Source organism: Hippoglossus hippoglossus, chromosome 4 (assembly GCF_009819705.1).
Source record: "Hippoglossus hippoglossus isolate fHipHip1 chromosome 4, fHipHip1.pri, whole genome shotgun sequence".
Taxonomy (NCBI): Eukaryota; Metazoa; Chordata; class Actinopteri; order Pleuronectiformes; family Pleuronectidae; genus Hippoglossus; species Hippoglossus hippoglossus.
The window spans coordinates 19,574,516-19,599,172 of NC_047154.1; the positions used below are offsets into that span (position 1 = coordinate 19,574,516).

A 24,657-nucleotide genomic window follows, 5' to 3' on the forward strand; every position below is an offset into this window, starting at 1 on the left:
TTGTTTGCCACACGATCTTGCAGATGTGTCAGAGCCGCAAAGTTACTTCGCACTGTTCGCAGACTGGCGAGAACCTAGAGGAGAAAAACAGTCGGTTGTAAGACGCAGTCTGGGTTTAGAGACACATGAGACATGGTCCGTCGAGATATAAGATATATTCCCCCCCCACCTTTAGAAACACAACCGAGTTTCTATCAAGCTCATTTTGAGATTTGCTTTGACAAGAGGCACCAACACTTGGCTGGAATCAGTCAGTAAATAATGAAGTGTAGCTTTCCTGAGACGTGCATGTAAATACACAATATACAACACTTCGGTTGGGTTATTATTGGAACTTTTAAAGACTTTTTAAGGCTTTTTTAATGTAATGTAATGTAACGTAATAAAATAAAATAAGTTGGGGTAATTGAAAGATCGGTTTATGATAAAGATTCACAGAAAACCCACAACATCCCATAATTAGCCTGATCATATGACCAACTACACCAAATCTTGCTGCTGTGTACCAAACTATTTGCGCTTCCCAAAAACACGAATGTTTAGGTAAATTAGTTAAATATCAAACTGCAGGGAGGTAAATGAAACATGGTAAAGTACAGGCTGGATCAGATTGGAAATACAAAATGCACAATGATTTTCGTCATGGGCCAACATTAGTGACGAGTAAAGAGTCAGTACAAGCTGTTCAGTACAAAGAGAGTGTGCGTGGGTGTTTTCTGTGAAAAATGAACCACTTCTTATGTTTCAAACCGGTGAGTAAGGGCCAGTGAGGAGTCGTGTGGATTGTCTGGACAGACCCACACCAACAATTAGACATTATTAGTTAGAATGGAACATTATAATGTCCCTAGAAACCACGAGTGTTTGATGCTGCCCGAGGCTACAACATCTCACATAACTCCTGGTCTCACAGAACCAGCATTGTGTTGAGGTACATGTGTAAATACTACTGACCTGAGCAAATGGAGTCACTATCATGTCTTCTCCGTGCCTGTAAGAGCCACAGACACACACAGACAGAGATCTAGTGAAAAAGTCATGTGACAGAGTTCAGAAGATACCATGTGATTCCAGAACATCAAAACACAAACACACAAATAATGACAACAAATACCTGTTGTCATCAGGATCTCAATGAGGACTGTATGGGAATATTAGATTGGTTGGTCTCAAATACAGTGGATATAGGGAAAGGAGATAACTTTAGTCACACAACTATTTCTTGGAGGCAGAGATGCAGGTTAGAGTTACACCTCAGAGGGGAAGAGCCATAGATCTACTGCCACATTTCAAATTTAAATACGACTAAAGTCTAGTAGATTAGATAAAAGGTAAAAAAGTTGTATTAACTTAACATATGAAAATATAATTTAGCTCAGAGTTTTGGTTTTGGTTCTCAAGTCGCCAAATAAAACCACTGGGAATAGTTTACAGAAAACTGGAGTAAATGCAGCAGATGATATATAGTTTAATGATGTAGAAGTTGGCAGAGTAACCAGACGTAGCAAATATTTGCTATTAAGTTAAGTATGACAACTTAACAACCCAATGTCAGACCAATATTTTCTGCGAGTGTCAAAAATCCCCTAATTTTGCTCTTGCATGAAGCCTCCAAGAAATAAATTGTTATAACTTTAACTGTGTACAGGTGGGGGTGTGGGGGGAGGGGGGGCAGCGTTCATGCATGGGGTGCTGGGAAACTGCTGGAGAGGTACAGCTCTCTGGAAGATTTAGGGTCACGACATGCACCTCATAACAATTCAGACTTCAGGGTAAATCCATGCTGCCAGTGAAAAGTACAGGGTCCAATAACTATAACATCGACTGACTAGATTTATGACTGTTGCTGGGACTGTTTGCAGGGGTGCTGGCTCTGGAGTCGAGCGTCCCAAGTTATGTTCTCAAGGGTGCGTTCAGGAAAAGGTGGGGGGGGGGGGGGTTGTGGGTGAAGTGGTGGGTTTGACTCGTAACAACATGGCACCGTGCAAAGAGAAAGACGGAGCATCACAGCAGTCTCCACACTTTGTCTCACCGAGGTAGCCAATTGACTTCCCAATGCTTCAATCCCTCCTCCCTTCAAAACAAAGGAGCAACAGCTATTGGTGGCGGAGGCCCCATCTACACTCTGGCTTCAAAGAGGCTGCTAGCTGCACAGAGAAATCTTTAGCTGCACGTCGTCACACACGGACCGGAGAGAAAAACCCGCTCTGAGCTGAGGATGTAGTTTCGGCTTTCGTTGGGCGTCCCAGCTAATTTTGAATGCTACGTTGTTTACGCTGACAAAGCAGCTCTGCTACCAAAAGCCTCTTTAAAGCCAGATGTCATGAGAAAGTGTAAACATGACCTGGGGGGGGGGAGGTTACATAAATACAAAGACAAAAAAAACTTACTTATAAGAATCGATTACATATAAAATCTATTGTAAACGAAAGATATTAAATTTCGAACTGGAAAAAAAAAGATTACGAATAATAATATAGTATAGTAATAATAATAATCGTGATAATATATATTTTCTACAGCAACTGTGACAATAGTTTAATAGTAATTTTGAATATTACAACAGACAGTTATAAATATATAGTATATAATATATAAAAATATAATTTTATTAGGAAAGCACTTTATTTGGAAAGTTACGAAGTGCTTTACCAGTTTAAAACAAGAAGTTAAAATACAGAGTTATAGAAACACATTCAATAATCAGGTTATCATCATCTGCTGTTAACACTAAGTTTGTGTGTGTTTTGTGGTGAGAAGGAAACCAACACATTTACCTATAAATCCCATCCAGAAACCTCAGAGTATAAAATGCAGCATTTTACAAGTCGATGCTCCAGCCTGGTTGGTGTTGTTGTTATAAAATGTTGTTATGAAATGAAAAAGTCAGTGTCTCTGAAATACTCACAGGTCGCTGGCGGTGGATGAGTTGCGGGACATATTTTTGGGCGAAAGGTCGAAGTCGGAGTCGGAGCGGTAGAGGAAGGACTCGCGACGCTGACTGTGGGGGAAGTTGGCCTGAAGTACCAGACCAGAACTCGGGCTCGTCTGAGAGTCCAGAGGACTGCGACCCACCGAGAGGCCATTCTCCACGTCAAAACTACAGACAGAGAGAAGAAGACATACATAAATACTACTGTCACTGTTTCAGTGTATAAGATGGATAAAATAAGCCATATTTCACAAATTAAAAGGACAGCACAGGAAAAACAAGTAGTATTAGATACCTTTTCATTAATGACTTAGTTGAGGACACTAATCGCTAGTACAAATTTAAATGTATAAGTCTCTATGTCAACAGTCTGAATATCCCAAAGTACTTCAACAACAGTCTCAAGAAAACAAATATGATGAAGGGAAACATGAATGAAAGTATTCAAAGTAACATCAAGAATTATAAAAGGTAACTTCTATTTGGTAACAAGTTGGAAAGGTGTGATTCAAATGTTCCACTTTGAGCATCTCTTCGAACACATGAACCTTTTTAAACACATGAACTAATGATTACTCACTTTTCACAAACCTAACACCAACTATCTTTGGTATGACGGCAACGCTGACCTCATGCATGTTACGTCAGTGGAGCTGCTTCCGCCCCCCCCCCCCCCCCCCCCCCCCCCCCATCCCCACCCACCACTACATCACACAGTGAAAGGCTCCATTTGCTACTGAACAACTTCCCTCCATGTAAATCACAGGAAGCTTCAGCGTTTGAATCCAACGTCATGATCAAAATAAAAGCCCCTGCTTTTTTTTTTTTAAACCCTGCCTGGTCTCCAGCTGGATGCAGTCGAACAGTATCGCAGTCAGACTTGGCTCCGGTTTTATCCTGTTGAAATGCTTCCAGCCAGGATGAGGTCAGTCTGCAGCCTCTGAATTGCAGGGTTCAGCGTTGCCAACATTCATTCAACAAATTCCACTTTTTACCCCAAATTTCCTTTGAACCCAAGTGTTTTTTTTTGCCATATGTCTTGACACCCTGAAAAAGCAAAAGAGCCAAAACAGAGAAAGATGAACTGGGCTTTGAGTTTGGGCCGAGCACACAGCTGAGCGTAGCGGAGAGTTAAAGCTCATCAATAAGAGAATCCAAAAGTACGATTTAAGACTTTATAAGACCTTCTCAGGATCATATATACTGAAATTTAAGATTTTAGTAGAGAATGACAGATACGAAGGAAAATCAAAGTCCCAGAAATGCTTTTACTTGCACCTGACTGAAGATGAGGTAAAGTAGTCTAGTAGAGAATAATCCTGGAAATGACACATTATCTGTCTGAGAGTCTGGCCAAAATATAATCTAGCTCATGAAACTGTACAACTAACCATCAGGAGTATTACCACAATATACCTGGAAACCAGTAACAGTTTATTCCCCTAAGACAAGACAGGACGAGACTTCTGCGTAAAAACACCAGCAAACCTGCACGTGACAACCATTCACCTCTTTGTTGCCCTTCTGCACCATTCCATTATACAGTAAGTGACTGTTCATGTGAATATCTATTTTTATCAATTAGGTCTATTGTCAGCCATGTCCCACCCCCCCAACCCCCTACTCTCCTCAATAACAACAGAAACCAGAGCAGCAGCGGAGCAAGGTTGTGCCCCTGTGTCTATTTTTAGCCCGGCCTGTCTCCGGCACTCCAGCAATAGCAGCGCCTGATAAATGAAAGATGGCTATTATGCAATCGATGCTGAATGAAACAGACCCAATTCACAGGAGCTGAGAGGGAGACAGAGGCGGGGGAGGAGGAGGATGAGGAGGAGGAGGAGGAGGAGGAGGAGGAGGAGAGGGGGTGATGAGGAAGGCTGTATCCAGCACCGTGATGTGCCTCTGCACCCTGCACCTGATTGGCGTGACGGGGCAGCAGAGGGGCGGGGCTGCGGCAGGGCTTACCTCAGCGATGACACCCCCCACTCCTCATCACCACCACCACACCTCACCCAACCCCCGTCCTCCCCCCCCCCTCCCTCGGCCCAGTGTAGTCGGCCGTGACGAGGCTCCATCAGAGGAGACCAGTGACGTCAGAAGCTAAAAATAGACCCTGATGCCAGTTAAGGGGGGAACTAGGAGACTTATGACAGAGCTTACGCAGATGCCCCCCCCCATCCCTGGTGGGATGCAGATGATTTCTCCCCCCCCCCCCTTCTCATGAATCTCACATATATGATGAATTTAAATAAATATATATATGGTAGGTTGAAGTACAGGGCGGCACGATTTTCCCTTTGTTCTTATGGCTCTATATTTCCGTGTTATCCTTTACTCTGGGCGAGCAGGTAGGGTGTTCAAGGACACTTCAACATGACCACGATGTAACGGTCAGGTGGTCTCCGCTGGAACTGAGTCGCAGCCTTAGAGCAAAACACATGTTGCGTATCACAGTGGGAGCAGCGGATATGATCTGGTTTAGATTTAACAGACCAGGAGTTTGTCAGGCAGTTTCTTGGTCAATTTTTATTCCCCTGGAAAAATGTAACCTCCCTTTTCTCAGTTGCCCTCAGATTTTCTTCCCACCATTGGGGAAATACTGTAAAAAAAAAAAAATTAGACCATAATGGGACACAGACTCGTGAGAACTGTGACATAAATGTTGATCTGTTCACTGTCATCCGTTACCAGATGTAAATGAAAAACATATGAACATCTACAAAAATACTAACAGTCTTTATTTATATGTCAGCGTCACGTCACAGCTGGACAACACTGACTGGACGATACCGATATTCAATCAACTCGATACATCAGATTTGCACTGAAGTGAAGGTGAATGGATGAATAGAGAAAGAAGAGTGAGAGAATCGGCTAAAACATCGACATGAACTGCATCAGAGGCTACCATGCAGTCTTATTGTGGTTATTATAGTTTTTTACTGATTCACACAGTGTTACATTCACAAACTCAAATTCACCATTGAGCTTTTCAGCCGCTGCGATTCATTCAAGCTTGTGGCTGCTCAGGCTTCAGACAGGAGGAGAGCTCCCACTACTGAGGAAGAGATGGTACTGCATCACCTGTCACTTAGTGTGTCTGTTCTGCAGCGCGGTAATTAAAGTAATGTGTGAATTTCATAACCAAGATGTCGTCTGAAAGTTTGTTTTTATGCTAATTATAATAATATAAATTCTGTTTAAATTACAATCCCCCCCCCCCTCATATTTCTGAGTCACCCTGTATGATTTATCCTTTCTGATTAGTTGCTTCTAATTTTTGTTTATGCCTTATTCGGGCTGTAAAGCACCTGATACGATGAATATGTGAAATAATCTGCAAACTAAACGTTTTCAAAGAAGCGTTTTTGGAAAAACTTCCAGCATTCTGTGGTTTATGTTTCCTTTCATTGCTGGTATATTGCAGGGATATTGTACTTCACAGTGGACGGGGGTTAGCAACACGGCTCCTTCAGGGGATATTAGGTTTCTGCTGCAGGAAGGAGCGAGAACTCATGCTGTAAAACACATGTGAAGGATATTTAAAAATGTCAGAGGAGATTAAGATGATAAGTACAACATTTCACCGTCCACATTTACACCTCCTGAGGCTGTAGCACATATACGTCTGCTGTCTGTGGAAGCGACACAAGACGAGGAATTTCCAGATTGAAGATCAAATTTTCATGGAAAACTCGAAATACGTCTGAGTATTTTCAGGTTTTCTGTGTTTAACCTCATCAGGTTAGAAAATTCCTATGAAACATTAAGAGACATTAAAAACTGCAGGAGATCGGACTTTTACAACTAATCTACAACATCAAATACTACACGATTCTTTCTGTAAGTAATACAAACAGTATCCGGCCTCTAGACCTGGCTCTCCATGTTCCTCCACTGCATTGGTAAGACAGGCGTTCTGCCTTCAGACAGACAGGCTGACATCTTGTTCAGTTGCAGCGTACATAACAAGTCGACCTTGGTCTGTCTCCCGCCTGCAGCATTGTTCTCTGCTTCTCTGACGTAAATGACGGCTCCCTTTTCTCTCTTTAACCGCTTTACTAAACTTTTCTCACACACACATCCCTTAACACCCACGTCCCAACCTCCAGCTTTTGTTCGCAGGATGTTTGGTTTGCGCCTCGAAAACCAAACTGAGGAGGAGGAGGAATCCTTTTCCTCTTGAGTCCAAAAAAAAAGCTAAGAGCGATTTCAAAGTGGTGATTAGCAAAGTGTCCATTTCATCATCGCTCAGGATCAGTGTTTGTGGATCTCAATTTGCAGGAAGATCGGTGAACTGGTTTTTACAGTTTACGGAGAATTAGACGATTACTTGATCAGTAAACTGATAGAAAATCAATAGTCAACATTAATAACCATATATTTTTCAAGCAAAAGGCTAAAAGATCCTTCAAAGTAAATTTGATATCTAATCAAGTCGGTCAGTAAAAATAAGCAAATGTATCACAATCACTGCTGACGTGATTGTTTTCACCAGCATTTGAATACTTATCTGTTTTTATCAGACTCTTCACGTCATGTTAAAATGCTACTAAGAGATGAACAGACACAGCATCGAAGGTTTTCAGCTACAGAAACTGTGTTACAGCGCAAATGCTCTTCATTGAAGTAAGAACAATATGTACAGGACCTCATATCATCGTTTTAAAGCCATTTCTGCACAAGTAGTAAAAGGCCTCGGACTGGGAAATGCCAATACGACCATTTCCCAGTTGCTGTTCGTGGGTGCATGTTTGCGATGTGCTCATGGGAACCAGGGCCGAGGGATTTGAGGATTTTTTTGTTACGTATGTGAGAGTGATACAGAAAACAATCATCAAGGCCAGATGTTATTTGATGGGGGATGACACTGGCCCGGGGGTCAGAGGTCAACCCACACACATATACACGCATGCTCCCTCCTGTTTTCTTTCCTCGTAGCGTGGGAATTAGCCGAGGGGCCTCAAACATCACACCAGGAAGGAGGCGAGAGGTGAGGAGGAGAGGACAAAACAGGCCAGGGGACGCTTTGCGAAAATGTGTGTGTGTGTGTGTGTTTGACTGAGAGACTTCAGGGAGTAAAGAGAGTTTGTTTGTTTTACACCTCAACTCTATTGTACATTTGATCTGAAAGCTCCAGAAAAACACCCCCACTCCCTTTCCTTTCACTGTGTGTGACTGTGTGTGTGTGTGTCTTTCTATGGTTGCATGTATGCATGTACTTGGACTGTGGTTAAAAGGCCACACATGCACAACGACAACATGCAAACCACAGATAATGGCCCCAGCCGCCCGATGGGTTTGCACCCTCAACTCTTTTGCTTTGAGATGACGACGCAAAACAAGTGCATCACCAAGCAGCTCCAAGACGCACCATTCTTTAGATAATGTTACTGACGATCCATTACAGATGAGAGTTCCCAAGAGAAATGTGCACCAGGGTCACGACAAGATAAAAGCTGATTGTTTGTCATGAAAACCACAAAGAGTCTCCGTCCCAACACAACAAGGAAATATGTTTCATTTGCACTAAATTACCGACTTCACTTGCATTGGTAAAAGTTTTCTCCCCCTCACTTCCTTCACAGAACTCATTGCAGAATCATGTGGGAGATACATTTCATCTAATATCTCTGTCGGGTAAATTGGCGCATCACTCTTGAAGCAGCACTAGTTAATTTGCAGTTTTATGTCATTGTACAAAACGGAAACAAGTCGGACATTTCTAAATGTGCAAACATTGTTAAAAATCCCTTTACACATTGTTTGCATTTGATCGAATCACTGACGTGTATCACCTAAACAGAAAACCATTTCCACACTATACAGCAGAAACCCCGAAGGCCACGCCTCCATGGAGACACAGTTGCTCTTTCCATTCACCTGACCTGCAGCCACTGAGGATCTCTGTCCAAACAGCAAACGCTCCACGTCCAACATCAACATCTGATCTCAGAGCAGCTCATGTCTCTCTAAATATAACCAAGGGGAGGAGAAGGTTGCAACGAGTCGAACCAGCTGCCGTGTTTATTATTTTTCGGTGTGACCTTTGACCTACAGGCACAGGAAGAGACTCTGGCCTTTGAAAGCAGCAGGTCTCCGCGCTGACTGCTGACAGTAGAGAGAAAAGAAAAGAAAGAGAAGTACAAGAACTGCAGATGTGCAACTCTGATGATCGATATTATAATATTTTGGTCATTGGTGTGTTGTTTGATCAGGAGCCCAAAATTAAGTATTTCATTCAAAACCTATTGCTTAACGATATACTATGTTTTTACACATTATTATATTTTTATGTTGCCATAGTTTTGGGTTGATGCCTGTGGTTTTTCAGTAGTTTGGTATTTATGGAAAGATTTTGTCTCAACAATAGTGTCACAATATAGTGGCAACCTTGTGCATTGTAGTATTTGAAACTATGTATTTTCATTGTTCTTCTGCTGCATGATTACCTCCAACTATAGGAGGTTATAGTTTCACTCATACCTTTGTGCAAAATACAGTAATGGACCTTTACAGATACCTGGGATCAAAATGAAGGGTGAGTTCTACAATGGGTGTGATCTGACCCATGAGTACTAGAGGTACTCGTATAATAATGTACTCATGGGTCAGAGCATCAGCGTGTTGATGGACGTTACTGCCGGTGTGGTCTCTACTTAGAAAATGATCTTTCTCTTGTCTTGTGAGTTTGGATATTGTCCAGAACTGGCAGTGAATCATTGTCTGGTGACAGATATTTTGGCAGGACAGTCGTCTCTGGTGTTTGAACCGTGGAGCTACAGTTAAAGAAAGGCCGGCCTCTGCAACACAACAGCGGCTTTTATAGCCGACTGGCCCTTTAAATATGAATGTGACCGGAGCAGTGGTGAAGTGGTTAAATTTGTTGGAGTCCAGGGCGGCTCAGAGGTTGATTCCCTCTCTGGACGGGTATTGATCGCGGAGTCTATAAGCAGTGATTAGCTCTCTCCGACCAGCCGGGGAAGAAATCCATACTGTGGCTGATCGGCATTAACATCATTAAAAGCTGTTTAGAGGGGGTAACACACCGGGGCAGAACCACCAGAACCACACACACACACACACACACACACACACACACACACACACACACACACACACACACACACACACACACACACACACACACACACACACACACACACACACACACACGTTTGTACTTCTATCTTAGTAACGACACTCGTTGACATAATGCATCCCCTAGCCCCTTACCCTAACCTCAACCAGTCTTAACCCTTAAACAGCCCATTGAAGAAGTGAAGACCGGTCAAAACGTCATCGCTTTCCATAAATGTCCTCACTTTCCAAAAATGTCCCCACTCTGTAAAGTGTATGCTTTAACTGGTCCTCACAAAGGTATTAGTACAAGTACACACACACCGGCAATGTATGATTACAGCCTCAGCGGTAGAGATCTAGATTTGGCTCCAGCATCGACCTGAAAATCGAACAAACCTACATCACACTGATGCACAACTGGACAGGCTGGTTCAGGACACACACACACACACACACACACACACAAACACACCGTCTTTGCCCAGCAACAAGCCATGCCGAGTGTTCCTCTAATCATGTTCATATGGCACTAATTGGCGCCTTTCGGTATACAGTGATTGAGTCCAGTGGCGAGGCAAGAGTGTGCCACTTCCTCCTTTAATTAGGAGAGGGCAACCCGGGAGCGGCCAATCACATCAGCCATCAGCGGGACACGACAAGACAAGACAAGACAACAGGGATGAGTGTTTTCATTGAGTCTTTTCACTGACGTCATGTTAAGCCCTGGATGATTCTCATCATGAACAATAATAAGAGTTGGATTATTGAAAAGAATAAACAGTAGTGAACAAGTAATATTACAAGTTACTGTGGTTTAGTTGAGTTAGTTAGTTCAAGCTACTTTTTATAAACTATCTCTCCTAAGGCTCAACATTCCCTTTAAATTCATTCAAGCTGCACCAAATCCCCAACAATCATAAATATCAGTTCCCTGAATGTGCCTGGTTTTTTCTTCAAGGTCCATGGAACTATTTTGGGGGAAAACTGTAAAAAATGTCAAAAAACATTATATCTCACAATTCTTTAAGAAAGTTTAAAATAAAATCTGGAACCAACCCCAGATCCAGATCCACACCAAACTTTAACAAGTTCCTCCCTGAGCCACACCTCATCCTTCCACCAGTTCTGTTTCCAGTTTCACACAGTGATGCACACAAATACATTTGCACAAATGGGAAAAAAACAAGTGCTTGTGTTGGATCAGTACCCTGAGACTGAGGTGAGATGTCTGAGTATGTAGCAGAGGAGAAAAGCTGGATCAGTTTACATATATAATTTTTTATGCAAACATATTGTTTAAGCATGAATAAAACCATTATAATAGACATAGTTTTATGAGTAGAACAAACTAGACAATATCAGGTATTCTGGGTAATCAGAGATAAGAACTGCAAATACTTGAAATTGTTTTGTTTATTCTATTAAAACTTAGTTTAACATGAACCTGAGTCAGAGTTTTTATCTACATCAATATTGTATATATTTGTATATGTATATATATATTTATATAGTCAATGATGTCTCTGCATAAACTAACAGTATCTTTGAGGCTCTGACGCACAGACACACCATCCTGTCATGTCTCTGGAATCTCTAAAACAAACCAAAGTGGTTGAAAGTCCTCTCCAGCTCCCAGCGTTCCCCTACCTGGCATCCCGCTGCGTGGGCGGAGCCCTGAAGTCTACGTAGGTGAACACCTGTGACCGACTGTGCACGTCCAGGCTGCATGGAGACGCCTTGTGTCTTCACTCGCTCAGATAAGTCCGTCAACCGTGCTATTGTCTAATCCTGCAGGAAAACACCGTCAACCGTGCTATTGTCTAATCCTGCAGGAAAACACCGTCAACCGTGCTATTGTCTAATCCTGCAGGAAGACACCGGCACAGAGCTGCTTTGTTGAGAGTTCATCTGTCGCTGAGCTGAACATCATTCCTGGATTCACATAGATGTCAGGATAACATTCAGTCCCCTATTCTAGCAGGGATATTCAACACAGCTACACACACAGTCCCACAAACACAGTCCCACTTGTCTGCTGACGTCAGTTGTGGTTTTATGGCTGTCACCGAAATGCTGATCGACCAGCGCGCAGGCCTGCAATTACTCCCGGCCCAACACTCCCGCTCTTGCTGCAGCTCTTGCTTTTCCACAAAATAAGAGACTAGAATGCAAAGGATGCTATAAAACACGCTAAAAAGATACGAGCCCAAAACCAGCTGGCTCGGCTTGCGGACACAGTGGGATTTCTTTTGAGACGTGTTTGTTGTAGGAACAGAGCAAAGCGGCTCCAGAGACTCGGAGCGGAGGCGTCCTGCGGTCCGGTGGGTTAAGGCGTTAACTGTGATTTGGCAGCGATTTGGGATCGAGTCCAGCGAACAGCCACTATCACGTCAATATCTTGTTTTGGTCCTCAACTAGATTCAAAAAGCTCTTTCTCATGAAAGTCCAGATCTGTTGAGAATCACTTAATGATGCTTACTGGCTCAATTAGAAAAGCTGGGTGTGTCAGATGTTGCAAAGCATCCTGAATGGGCAGAGAAGGGAGGAAAACTAGTCCGATCTAAGACGTTACATGCAACAGCTGTGGGGAACATTACATCTGTGACCCTGGACAAGAGACTGGACGAGCACTGGAAACATCATCATCATGTCTGGGAACAAACCGATCCCAGCGTCGCCTCGCCTGGGAGCGGTGAAAGTCATCGACACGGAAAAGAAAGAGTGGGAATGTTCACATCTGACTCCAGAGACGATCTGTTAACAGAGACAGGGATTACGATCCCCCAGCCAATTCCCTATACTGTATATATACGATCACCTGTTATCACATGACCACAGTTCTGATTCGTTCATAAAATGGCAACTAAAGAATCACCTGTGAGATGTGGTTGAAGGTTATGAATATACATTTTCTAAATATGTAATAATTAAATTGGTCGATAAATATCATTCCTGGTAGATATTTGACTTTTGGAGACAAGTTAATATTCTATCAATCAAATAGTCGGTTAATTCAGTTATTTTTGCAGCTCCAATTGATTTATCATTTATCAAACATTGGGATAATTCAACAGATGTTATATACATAGGGCATCTGCTGCAGCGCCACACTTATGACCTCATACTACTGTGCCTAACAGGATCAAACAGATTTTTTATTCAACGGTGTGGAAATAAAGAAAGAAAAGACCAATGTGGAATAAAAAGAGATAAAGAAAAGATATTCCCTGCCATCACACTCAATCAGAGAATCTTGTAGCATGAGAAGTTCAGTCAGAAATTCTCCATTTCTACTCCCCTCCATCGCTCAGCCTCTTCACTACATGAGGAAAAGAACCCGCTTTATTGAATTAACCGTTTCTATGGCACTGCTCTTCACACTGGTCCCTGCACTGAATCAATGAAGTTGCACAACCACACTGATCGAAACCCAACAGGTACAAATGACTGAGATAAAGCTCCGTGTAAAGCAGAGAGAGAGAGAAAAAACTCCATCGGCTCCATCAGTACGAGTGAGTAAAATCCCACCAGCAGTGAGGGCCACACTCAGATCCTCGTAGCACTCACTTCACGGTGAACACGACTTCAGTGTCGCAGCTAACATGACCCTTCATTTACACTGTGTGGCAACATGCTGGCGGCCTGCAGTGACCTTTGACCTTGTGTGGAGTGAGCTGTGCGTCATGTCGCGGTGTGTTGACATGGGCTGAGGCCCGTCGGGGCTGGCCGACGTGCTCTGACACCGCCAAAGGTCAGGTGTGGTTTCTGAGCCGTCGAGAGGGACGGGCTGCGTGCGAGAGGACACCTGCGTGAGAACTCTGCTGATCTGTGGCTCAGACTTCAGCTAAACTCCGCTACTGGTCTGAAGTGATGGAGGTTTGTTTCTGAGCAGAGCCACAGAAAAAACAGACAGCGAATGTTGACTAAACACTCTTTTCTTATTTACTTCATTCGCTCGCCATGTTTTGATTAAAGTAATATTTCGTTTAAAAGAAAGAAATTTATCCCACAGTTTTATTTCTTTTATAGTCGCTGAGAGTCCTTTTAAACCAGTCATGGAAAGTTTTAATGAGCTGCGAGCCCCCGTTTTGGCGTTTTTGTGGTTGTGTTTGTGTCCTGACGAGAGAGTTTTTCTTCAAAATCTAAACCAATGAGCACAAAGCAGCAGACAGAGAACGAGCCGCTTAAGAGCAACAGCAACTGACCCTAGTTCTCACGTACAGCTGAAACTATTTATTTTAACATGACCATGTTTTCTTCACAGTTAAAAACCTATTGGTGAAGAAACATTAATAGACTTATATTATGAAGCAGCTGTGTGTTGATAGTTGTGTTTAGGTTAGTTCAATTTTAAGTTTTCACCAGAAGTGAATTTCGCTGCAGCTTTGACAGTGGATCAGATCAAAAGCAGAAAAACTCAGCCTGGAGTTAATACAAAGAGAAAACGTGTATCAGGTATCATATTCTCTTTCAGGGACTTTTCAACAAAAACACTTTAAACACATTTTTTTCTGGATCACTCAAATCCTGGAAAATCCAGGAAAAAATTTGACAAGATATACGAAAAGACAAATTTGAGACACATTTGACCAAAAATGGCAAATGCGTATAATATGTTATGTCATCCACAGCTTTAAGACAAAGAAATCAGAAAGCCAACCATATTCTAAGTGTGTTGTTTCAAAAGCAGCAAATAGCACAAGGCTGCCGATACGCTAGACATTTCAACAAGACTGTCACTGACTCAACTCAAATAATCAACTATAAATAACCAACTAACTATAAATAAATGACTGGATAATTAATTGACTATTCATTGCAGCTCTTGTTCCATCTTTTCAACTGCGGGGATTTGCTCCTTTTCACAGTTTGATATCATCAGAAACTAAATGTCTTTGGAGCTTTGGCCAGTTAAAGTTAAAGTTGTCTCATGAACTATATCTTGTCATGGCACAACCCTACTGACAGAACAGACGGGTGCAGGGGTCCCCGATATGACCACTCCTGCCTCGCTGCAAACCTAAAAGCAGGAGCTAAATATCTGCACAGATGCGCACGAGAGGCTGTTAGAGCCAAAACTAACTGTAAAACCTTGAAACTTTATGAGGAGAATCGATGACGATGGGAGTGGTACCATGTTTCCATCCAGGAATTAATGGGAGCTGCACAGTTAGTGGGGTTAAAGGGATTTGGACGATTACAGTGTGCACTCTTCTTTTTTCTCCGCTGCTTTTTGGGGACGGCGTTATTACACACATGTGGTTGAGACATCGGGCCTATAAATACGACCGACTCTGCGTTCATTAAGCAATCTCCCTTTGAAGGCTCTTTATTGGTGGTTTGACATTACAGAGACACTTTGATCTCCCCCGCCCCCTCCCGGTGAGGCTGACGTCTCCGTGACTCTCTGAAAGGCCTCAAGAATTACTCATTCGTAGTCGTCTGTGACTCCAAGGGCAGCGGTAAACGTTGAGGTGCACTCATCTGCTAAGAATGATTTGTGTGTGCGCGTGTGTGTGTGTGTGTTTGTGTGTGCTGTATCAGTTCCAGGTTGTTCTAAAATTTATAAGAAAAATAATAATGATATATTTTTTTTTAATATTTTGATTACAAAACAGAGCCGATGTTTTCCCCATTTCGAAAAATAATATTTCTACTTTTACAACTTTAATTTAACAATTATCCTCTTTTTCTGGTGTCACACAAAACGTCTCCAGCCCTGACCCTCAGCGTCTGCTTTGTGTAAGAAGTGGCGGATCATCCCGTCTCCTGTTATTCTATCACAGGAGTCCTCACTTGGCACTGAGGCGCAACACAATCAGCTCAAGATTAAAAAAGGAGATTAGATTGTTAATGCCACAAAGAACTAGCAGCAATCCATTCAAAAAAGATTTGAGCGTGAATTCATAACGTCAGTGGAGAAAACCTCGATATAAACCTGATAAATTTAGTCTGGTGTGTGAGTATTCTCAGTAAAGAAAATATTCATTCTTTTATTGTTTTTTAATGTTAATTTAATGGATTTAATGTTGTTCTTTCACCTGTTTTGATTTCTTGCATTGCAGAGTAGGATTTGGCTTTTCTATGGTTTGCTCTTACATCTTATTTTGTGAAGGACCTTGTAACTTTGAACGCTCTTGAAAGGGGCTATAGAAATAGAGTTTATTATTATTTATTATAGTATTAGGAGAATAAATACAGTATTTGAATGTATTTTCCTACAAATTGTACTATACTTTATGGTATAAAAACACAATAAAACACACACATCTTAACCATGAACTAATTCATGTCGAACTCCATAATCTTAACAATGGGGACCCCCTGAAGAGGAGTACTGGTCCTGACAGGTCAGTGTTTATGCTGGAAAAGGTCCTCAAGAGGTCACCAAATCGGGTGTACGCACGCACACACACACACACACACACACACACACACACACACACACACACACACACACACACACACACACACACACACACACACACACACACACACACACACACACACACACACACACACACACACACACACGCTTCAGATCTTCCTCTAGAACAACATCAGTTTGTCTGAATCACCATTAAACTAATAAAACAGCACTTAGACACTAAACTGAGTCATTACTCCAGTCTGAGCTCAGCTCGTCTGTCTGCCAGCAGCAGCTCTGGGCAGGAACCTGGCACATAGACGACACTGACTGTGGACACCAGGCTGACACCCTGGATTACAATGATTCAACCCTGATAAGATTCAATCTGTAAAACTCGAAAGTTACAGTCTTGGATTCTCGACCATATTTCACCTGCTGTGTGTGTAAAGTGTCTTAAAGTTCTTCTCTGACCTCACAACCAGATTCAGGAGTTTAAAATTGTCTGATGAAATATTACTACCATAATATCAAATAAGCTCCATGTAAACTCACTACTGAGTAGTAGAGGCACATGACTGCAGGTTATGATATTAGAGGAGATTAAATGAAATATCATGAAATGTACTGTGAGTTCACGAGGAGATAGACACAAGGTCACTATGAAACTCATAAGGAACATCACGGTTTACACAAAGGGCAGTTGAATGTCAGACACTTGGGTTTTAATTAACAATATGGTAAAGAAAGTATTAATTGTAAGACTTATTATTTTAATAAGTGTTTGTTAGAGAAGAGTTTATGAAACTTTGTTGTAAAAACTAGGACAGACACAGGAGAGTGTTTCGAATTGTGCAACAGCAACATCTGGATTGAAAGCACATCTGGCCTACCGCCTGCGTTTCTGCACGATGTCGATGGGCCGGTTGACGGCGCACGGTGACCCGCAGATACTCCCGTTCCGCACCGTGAAGAAGCGATCCTGGACCGAGGGGGGCGGATACACACAGTTCGTCGGTAAACTCATGTCTGTGGTTGTTTGTTGTTTTCTCGTTTCCCTTCTTTCTTTTAAAAAAAAAAAAAAAAATCTTCACTAATCCTCCTCTTCCTCCGTGCGCTCCTCCGCTCCTCGGGTCCGGTGCGCGCGCTCCTCTCCCTCCACGCCGCTCCGGGTTTCCATCGACGCGCGGACCGACGGAGGAGAGCCCTCCTCGGTGAGCTTCAGCCGCATGACCCGGGACCAGGGGGGGGGGGGGGGCGGGGCAGAGGGATCCGGGCACAGCGGGGTTCGGACACTTGTTTCCCTCTGGGTTCCGTGCGCGTTGGTTTTGGATAAGCTGAAGTTCCGCGGGACGGTTTGGTTCAAATCCACGTTGAGGAGCCGGGAGCTGAACTGTCCCTCTGCTGTGGAGACACACTCCTCCCTCCTCACCCTCCTCACTCCTCCTCACCCTGCTCACTCCTTCTCTCTGGCTGTCCCCTCCTTCCAGCACATGGATTTCTGGGTCTTTAAAGCAGACATGCACCACGTGTGTGCGTGCGTGTGTGTGTGTGTGTGCGCGCGCATGTCTATCTATAGTTATGGGGGCTTCTTTGTTTATTACCATCTTTATGAGGACACTTTGGCTGGTCCTCACAATTCAAAGTGCCTTTCCAGGGTTAAGACTTGGTTTTAGGGTCAGGGTCCGGGCACGGTTAGGGCACGGTTACGGTAAGGTCAGGGTACGGTTAGGGTACGGTTAGGGTAAGGGACTGGGGAATGCATTATGCCAATGAGTGTCCTCACAACTATGGAGTGCATGTATGTGTGGTCCAGGTATTACTACTGTTGTGGGGACCGAAATCTGTTTACACGGTCTCATTTTAATTTTAAGGTGAAGACACATTTTAAGGTTAAAGCTAAGATTAAGGTTTAGGCTAAGGTTTGGTTTAGGTGTGGTTGGGGTTAGAGTACGTCTCCAGGAAATCAACATAAGTCAATGCAATGTCTTCTGAAGTAATGGAGACACAGCTGTGTGTGTGTGTGTGTGTGTGTGTGTGACATATGGTGGGCTAAGGGCCATGGTAGATGGATGACATGTGCATACTGCATACAGAGAGTTTGTGCCATGTGCATGTACGTGAACAAATTGTAGTAAGGTCAGGGTTAACATAAGGGTACAGTGAATGGAAATTAATGCAAAGTCCTAACAAGGATATCTGTGCATGTGTGTGTGTGTGTGTATGTATGAACATAAATGTGTGTGTGTACACTGGTACTTATATCTCTGTGAGTACCACTTACTTTTAGGGTTATGAATTTAGTTGTGATGGTTAGAATTAGGGTAAGATAGAAGGGCAAGATTGTGTGTGTGTGTGTGTGGTGTGTGTGTGTGTGTGTGTGTGTGTGTGTGTGTGTGTGTGTGTGTGTGTGTGTGTGTGTGTGTGTGTGTGTGTGTGTGCGTGTGCTTGCACCGATGCATATGCACAGTACAGCGTGTTGGACATACAGTATGTGCAGTGTGTAAGAGAGAGACCAGCTCATGGACAGAGAAACTCCCTGAGGCAGCGCTGAGAATATTTAAACTGTTCACATGCTCAGCAGACACACGCACACACATACACACACACATACACCATACAAAATTAATTTATATGAATTAACTTTACGACAAAGAAACTTTTTCAAAACTCAAACATCACAGTCTCATACCTTCAGGAGTGTTTTACATGAACTAATTGTGGCTCAGGAGGTAGCGGGTCGTCCACTAACCAGTATGTCGGTGGTTTAATCCCTGGTTTCTCCAGTTTGCATTCCAAAGTGTCCTTGATCAAGATACTGAGCACCTAATTGCTCCTGACAGCTGTACTGATGGTGTATGACTGGTGTGTGATAGAAAAGGTGCATGCATTTAGTTGTACCGTTTAACTTTATTTTCCTATTTATGTCTTTTGCTTTTAGCAGAAATTTGTTTACTTTTTTCCTCAAAGATCTATTAATTTTGTCCATTTAATCTGTATGGATATATCCATATTACAAACTATTTTCATCTGTGTAAATCCAAAGAATCTAAGGCCGAGAACTTTTTTAAACTGCTGAGTGTGCATGTTATATTCACCTATATCCAGTCCGAGTTCAAACCTGCATCAACTCCTGCAGCGGAGGAGCATCCGTCTCTCGATGGACTTATTGGACCCGATGATCTCACCAACTGAGCGGCCTGCTGCTGTCGACATCACAGACAAATATTTGTCTTCTGAGACACAGGGCAGGCGGACGAGTCAGACGTGTTGGCAGGCACAGGGAAGTGGAGGCGGAGAGCGGGGGGCTTTAAAATGTCAGACGTTTAAAAACTGAGTTGGCTAAAAACCAAGCATGAGTGGAGACATGATGAGATGATGAAGGCGGAGTTAGATGTTTGAGCCTGGTCCTCAGCTGGTCTTCAACCTGCTGCCCCTAAGTCCTGATTTACCCTCAGAAAACATGTGTATATTTATGTATATATTTTTAGAATTTATTGATTTTTATTTGAATAAATTTACGTTTAAGCATTAAGCCTTTACCCCCAATAACAACTGTAACCTGTTACTAGCTGATTTTTACACCAACTGGGCAACATCAGTTAGTATGAGCTGTGGACTCCTATTATTCACTCAGTACAGTGAAAGGGACTCAGTGCTCGGACCTACACTTCAGTCTCAGGTGTTCAGAAATATATAAAGATTGAAGGCTGAAAGATTCTTCTACATTTGAGGAGAAAAGAAGCTTCTTTCTGTCTCTAGTAGAATCAGCCGTTCATTATCCTGAGCCGCTCTGTATTCTGTGTGACAGACTCCTGTCTGGCCTGCAGTGACACTGGGTCAGACTCGAACCATGTTTTCCATGTTCACCACAACAGTCCTGTATAATGTCCTTCATTCTGAGACACTTCAACAGCTTAACTTGCCACCAACCCAAAGGTGTCAAAGCACAGTTTTGTGGCCGAGTGCTTGAACTGCTGTAATCAAACACCAACCAAGAATGCACTTGACTCGCTTTCCTAGAATGCAGACACAGCTCTCAATGTCGCCAGCACCATATTTTCCCACAGAGGCCCAACGAGACACGTTTGGACTGGATGGGGAAGCTCCCATTCCCTTCCTGTGTCTGTCTCACCACCAGGACCGAGACAACACGGCTCCTGCAGAATATCAGAGTCAGGGGTTTCTTTACAGGAAAGCCTGACTGATTTATTGATTGGCCGATGTAATGGTCTGATATGAACTGTTCATAGACATATGGCTATCAGTGTTTATATTTACCGATAGGCACCGATATAAAAACTTGTATTTCATAGAACAATGCAGAGAAGCTATTTGGAAATTGTGTCATTATGTAGTTTGTCCAGCTGAGTGTGCAGCGACTGCATTGTTTGTGGATTCTCAGCTTTTTCTTTACGTTAAAGGCATAATTATACCAATTGGCTGTATAGAAAGAAGGACACCGTTTCTCCTCTTCCTCCCACTATCCAGAAATGAACCAAAAATTCCCCCGGACACGAGCGCTGCCATCTTTCACATTTGTACTCAGAGTCTGTAGCGATAAGGGGAAAGAAGCCGCAGCATCGAAGTCCCACTGATACATGCGCTCGACCAACCGTGAGTCAGTCAATCGTGACATTTCACCGCATTTTGAAAACATTAAATCACTCATTAAAACCATATGTACAGGAAAAGTAAACATTGGGTTAAGAACTACCTAAATTGACCAAAACCATCTTTGAGAAACATTTATTTGATGTGTACTTTGACCCCTTCAGTTTGTTCCATGTCCCATCTGTTAACAAGGAGGAGGCAATTTCCCCCTTATTCTCCACAAAGTGACTCTTTTCCGATGACACTGATTCACAAATGTTCTTCATTCAGTTCTTGTGTGGGATGACTTCCCCTCAGGAGACTCCTACAGCCTTCACAACGCAGCACGCATTGGCCTTTCACTGCAAGGTCACAAACAGCCTCACAAAAAACTGCTCTCTGTTCATTTTCCTGGAAGTTAATTATCTACACACGAGCGTCGGTCCAAGTTTCAAACCATGGGAATAAAGAATAAAACTGCGTCAAAACACATGCCTGTCACACTATCGCCATCCCTTTCCTTGTGGCCATTTAGGAAGAAACAAATGTTGGGTTTATCTTGCTGGGATTTCCCGTGTCGTATTTAGATATTTTGAGTTTTGTCCTGCATGTGGTAAACCCCCTCACCCTGCCCACCAGTGCTCCCCTACCTCCCTCCTTCCTTCTGCAACACACTTGTGAAACCCGTTGGACCTGGAAACAGATGCCGGTGTGGACGTTTGCTGAGAATGAGGTGTTTGTGAGGCCCGCTGTGTAACCGAATCCACCGGCCAAATGACTTCTGCAGCCCAGCTGGCTGCCGGCTCCGATGACAGCATTACATCTGCTAATGAGAATAAGCTGCGAGGGAGGAGTGTCGTGTTTGTGTGAGTGTGTGTGTATTACTAATCTTATGGGGACCTTAATAGGTTTACACGGTCACCTTATGGGGACTTGCCTTCCTTATAGGGACAAAAAGCGAGTCCATAAATCATTACATTTTTGGGTGAAGACAAGTTTTAAGGTTAGGTTAAGTTTAGGTTAAATTTAGGGTTAAGCAAGGGGTTACTATGGTTCAAGTTTAGGTTTAAGTTAAGGCTAGGGTTCAAGGCAACTATAGTTTACATTTAGGATTAAGTAGAGGTTAGGGTCAAGGTTAGGCAAGTAATATATATGGTTAAGATAAGGGTGAGGCAAGTAGTAACTGGTTATGGTTTGACTTTGGGTTTAGGTTAGAGTTAGGGTTAGGGTTAGGTGCGTAGTAACTGTGGTTAAGGTTTAGGTTTAAGTTAAGGTCTGGTAAGTAGCCATGATGGTTAAGGTTTGAGTTAGTCAACAGGAAATCAATGTTAATCAATGTAATGTCTTCAGAAGTCATGGAGACACGTCTCTGTGTGTGTGTGTGTGTGTGTGTGTGTGTGTGTGTGTGTGTGTGTGTGTGTGTGTGTGTGTGTGTGTGTGTGTGTGTGTGTTTGAGTGTCTAACACAGTACACATGCAGTCTGTGTGTCTGTACCATGATTATACTCAAACATCATATTTTATGGGGAGGGGGATTCATTTGATAGATTCATTCATGACTTTTTAGCCGAGTGTTGTTTTCTCGATGCTTCAGAATCCTGCATTGAACATCATCACATGCTGATTCCTCCAGCTCCTGCTAAACTCTGTGCTGCAGCTTCTCACTGAGCATAAACAGTCCAATAAAGCAACAGGGCTTCAGGCTGTGGGCTTCACACAGCAAAACAAATCTTCCCTCTGACAAACAGAAAGCTCATAGTATCATCAGACAAGTTAAGTGTTCTTCTCACAGGCCGACTAAGCTTTCTGTCAGGACTGAATGACTGTTTTTCCTCCGGGGACTGAACATCCACATTAGAAACACACTCATCTGCAATGAAACTTGACCCTTTCTCTACATAATAAAGCTGTGTCTGACTGTACAGGGACTTTCCTTCACTTTTGATAAACAAAAACAGATCCTGTAAGTGCAACTCGGCAAAACGACGCCGCTTACGTCAGGACAAACAAAAAGGTTTTGACTTGTGAAATTCAGCCAAACTAATTATAAAATGAGGGGAAACGACATTTCAGTCATCACATAATTTGTTTGCAGTTTTTAATTTCCTCATTTTAAAAACCTCTGAGTTTCTCTTCCACTGGACACATGTGGTGAGAGTGTGGGAGAGCTGGCAACACTTTCTGCACTGGCTCTTCAACACAGCAGAGAGGGTCTTTAGCACCACCTTGTGGAGAAGCTTGTGCAGTGACACACTGAGCTCAGAGCAGTGACATCTAACCATGCAGGTTTTTGTTTAAGTTGTTACTGGTTGTGATATCAATGGTTAATATGCAACTTTAACCAGAGAGGGAGGAGTGGTCTGAGAGCTGCAGTGGTGGTTGTACAGCAACATGGTCACAACCTCTCTGAGGTCACTAATTATAGCTAGAAGCGCCATCAGGGAGCAGGTTCCTCCGCCAAGGCCCAAAAGTCCACTTAAATTCTATGAGTCTGCACCAAATTGCACTAACTCATAGAGATCCCTCACCTAAATGTGCCTGATTGTTTTCATCAAGATCCATGAATCCATACGAATATGTTGAAAAACAATCTCACAACATTAAAGAAGGAGAAAAAGAATTCCTGCATCCGCCCACTGCCAAAATTTAATGGGCTCCTTCCTGACCCACACTGCATCCTTCCACTAAGTTTGGTGGTGATCAGTACAATAGTTTTTGTGTAATCTTACAAACCAACCGTGAAACATTCAGACCGGAGTGAAAGTGACTCTTCTAATCTGGATGTGGATCAGTTTCCCAGACAGTCCTCGTGTTTGTATGTGTCTCAGGGCTCAGTGTTATTGTAGCTTTAACGTCTGTCCCTGTCAGCGTGTACAGTGTCGACATGAGGAACGATTACATCTTGGCTTCAGGCGGCCGTGCTGCTGCTTCCTCCTGCAGCTCTGACGTCCTGTGACTCCCACAAAACACACACACACACACACACACACACACACACACACACACACACACACACACACACACACACACTCGCTGGAGTCACAGCCCGAGCACAGTGTCAGCAGTCACGTCACAGCAGGGCAGTGTCTGTGGTTTGATGTTGTTTCTGGGGCTTTGGCTCTTATATTTGTTAAAGATAAGTTATCCGAGCTTTTTCAACAACTCGATCCAACATCACACAGTGAATGAGTGTGAGTTGAAGGGGAAGAGACTGCCCAGCAGAGGTCGCCCTGTGCCTTGACACTATCTTTACAAACAGGGAGTCATGCATACAAACACACACAACTATAAACACAAAATCATTTATTACCACAGGCAACTACAGAAACCGAATCATGATTTTTACTATTTCCTTGTGTATTTTTAAAATCACAATCATGAAAAATGGTAAAGGGGAGGTGGTGTAAGCTGAAATATTTAATTTGGAATAAACCAAACCTGTAGCCAACAGCTCGCTCCTTTAACAGCAGGAAACACCTTCTCCTATAACCATAAATTACCAGTATGGTCCCCAGTAGAGCGTCTACCTGTATCAGAATTGAATGGGTTCTTCCCTGCCCTCATTCCACCAAGTTTCATGGAAATCAACAAACAAACCAACAAACAGGGGTGAGAACATCAGCTCCTTGCTGGAGGTAAATATCTTCCTCATCACTTCTCAACTAGAAGCAGAAAACAGACTC

At 43.0% G+C, this 24,657-nt stretch overlaps 1 protein-coding gene across 8 annotated transcripts in view; it reads right to left on the bottom strand.

Moving 5' to 3' along the window:
- The window catches only part of LOC117760623 (cAMP-specific 3',5'-cyclic phosphodiesterase 4D-like), a 91,745-nt gene that overhangs the window by 17,504 nt on the left and 49,584 nt on the right, over window positions 1-24,657 (bottom strand). For 3 of the 8 annotated variants that reach the window (XM_034583784.1, XM_034583789.1, XM_034583783.1), the window contains 4 exons: window positions 2,909-3,100; window positions 2,033-2,074; window positions 955-991; window positions 1-74 (listed from right to left, as the gene is read on the bottom strand). In XM_034583784.1, coding sequence (XP_034439675.1) covers window positions 1-74; window positions 955-991; window positions 2,033-2,074; window positions 2,909-3,100 — 345 coding nt within the window. Of the gene's footprint in view, window positions 75-954; window positions 992-2,032; window positions 2,075-2,908; window positions 3,101-17,275; window positions 17,892-24,657 lie in introns of those variants that run through there. The other 5 variants (XM_034583785.1, XM_034583786.1, XM_034583787.1 and 2 more) reach the window with 4 other exon arrangements.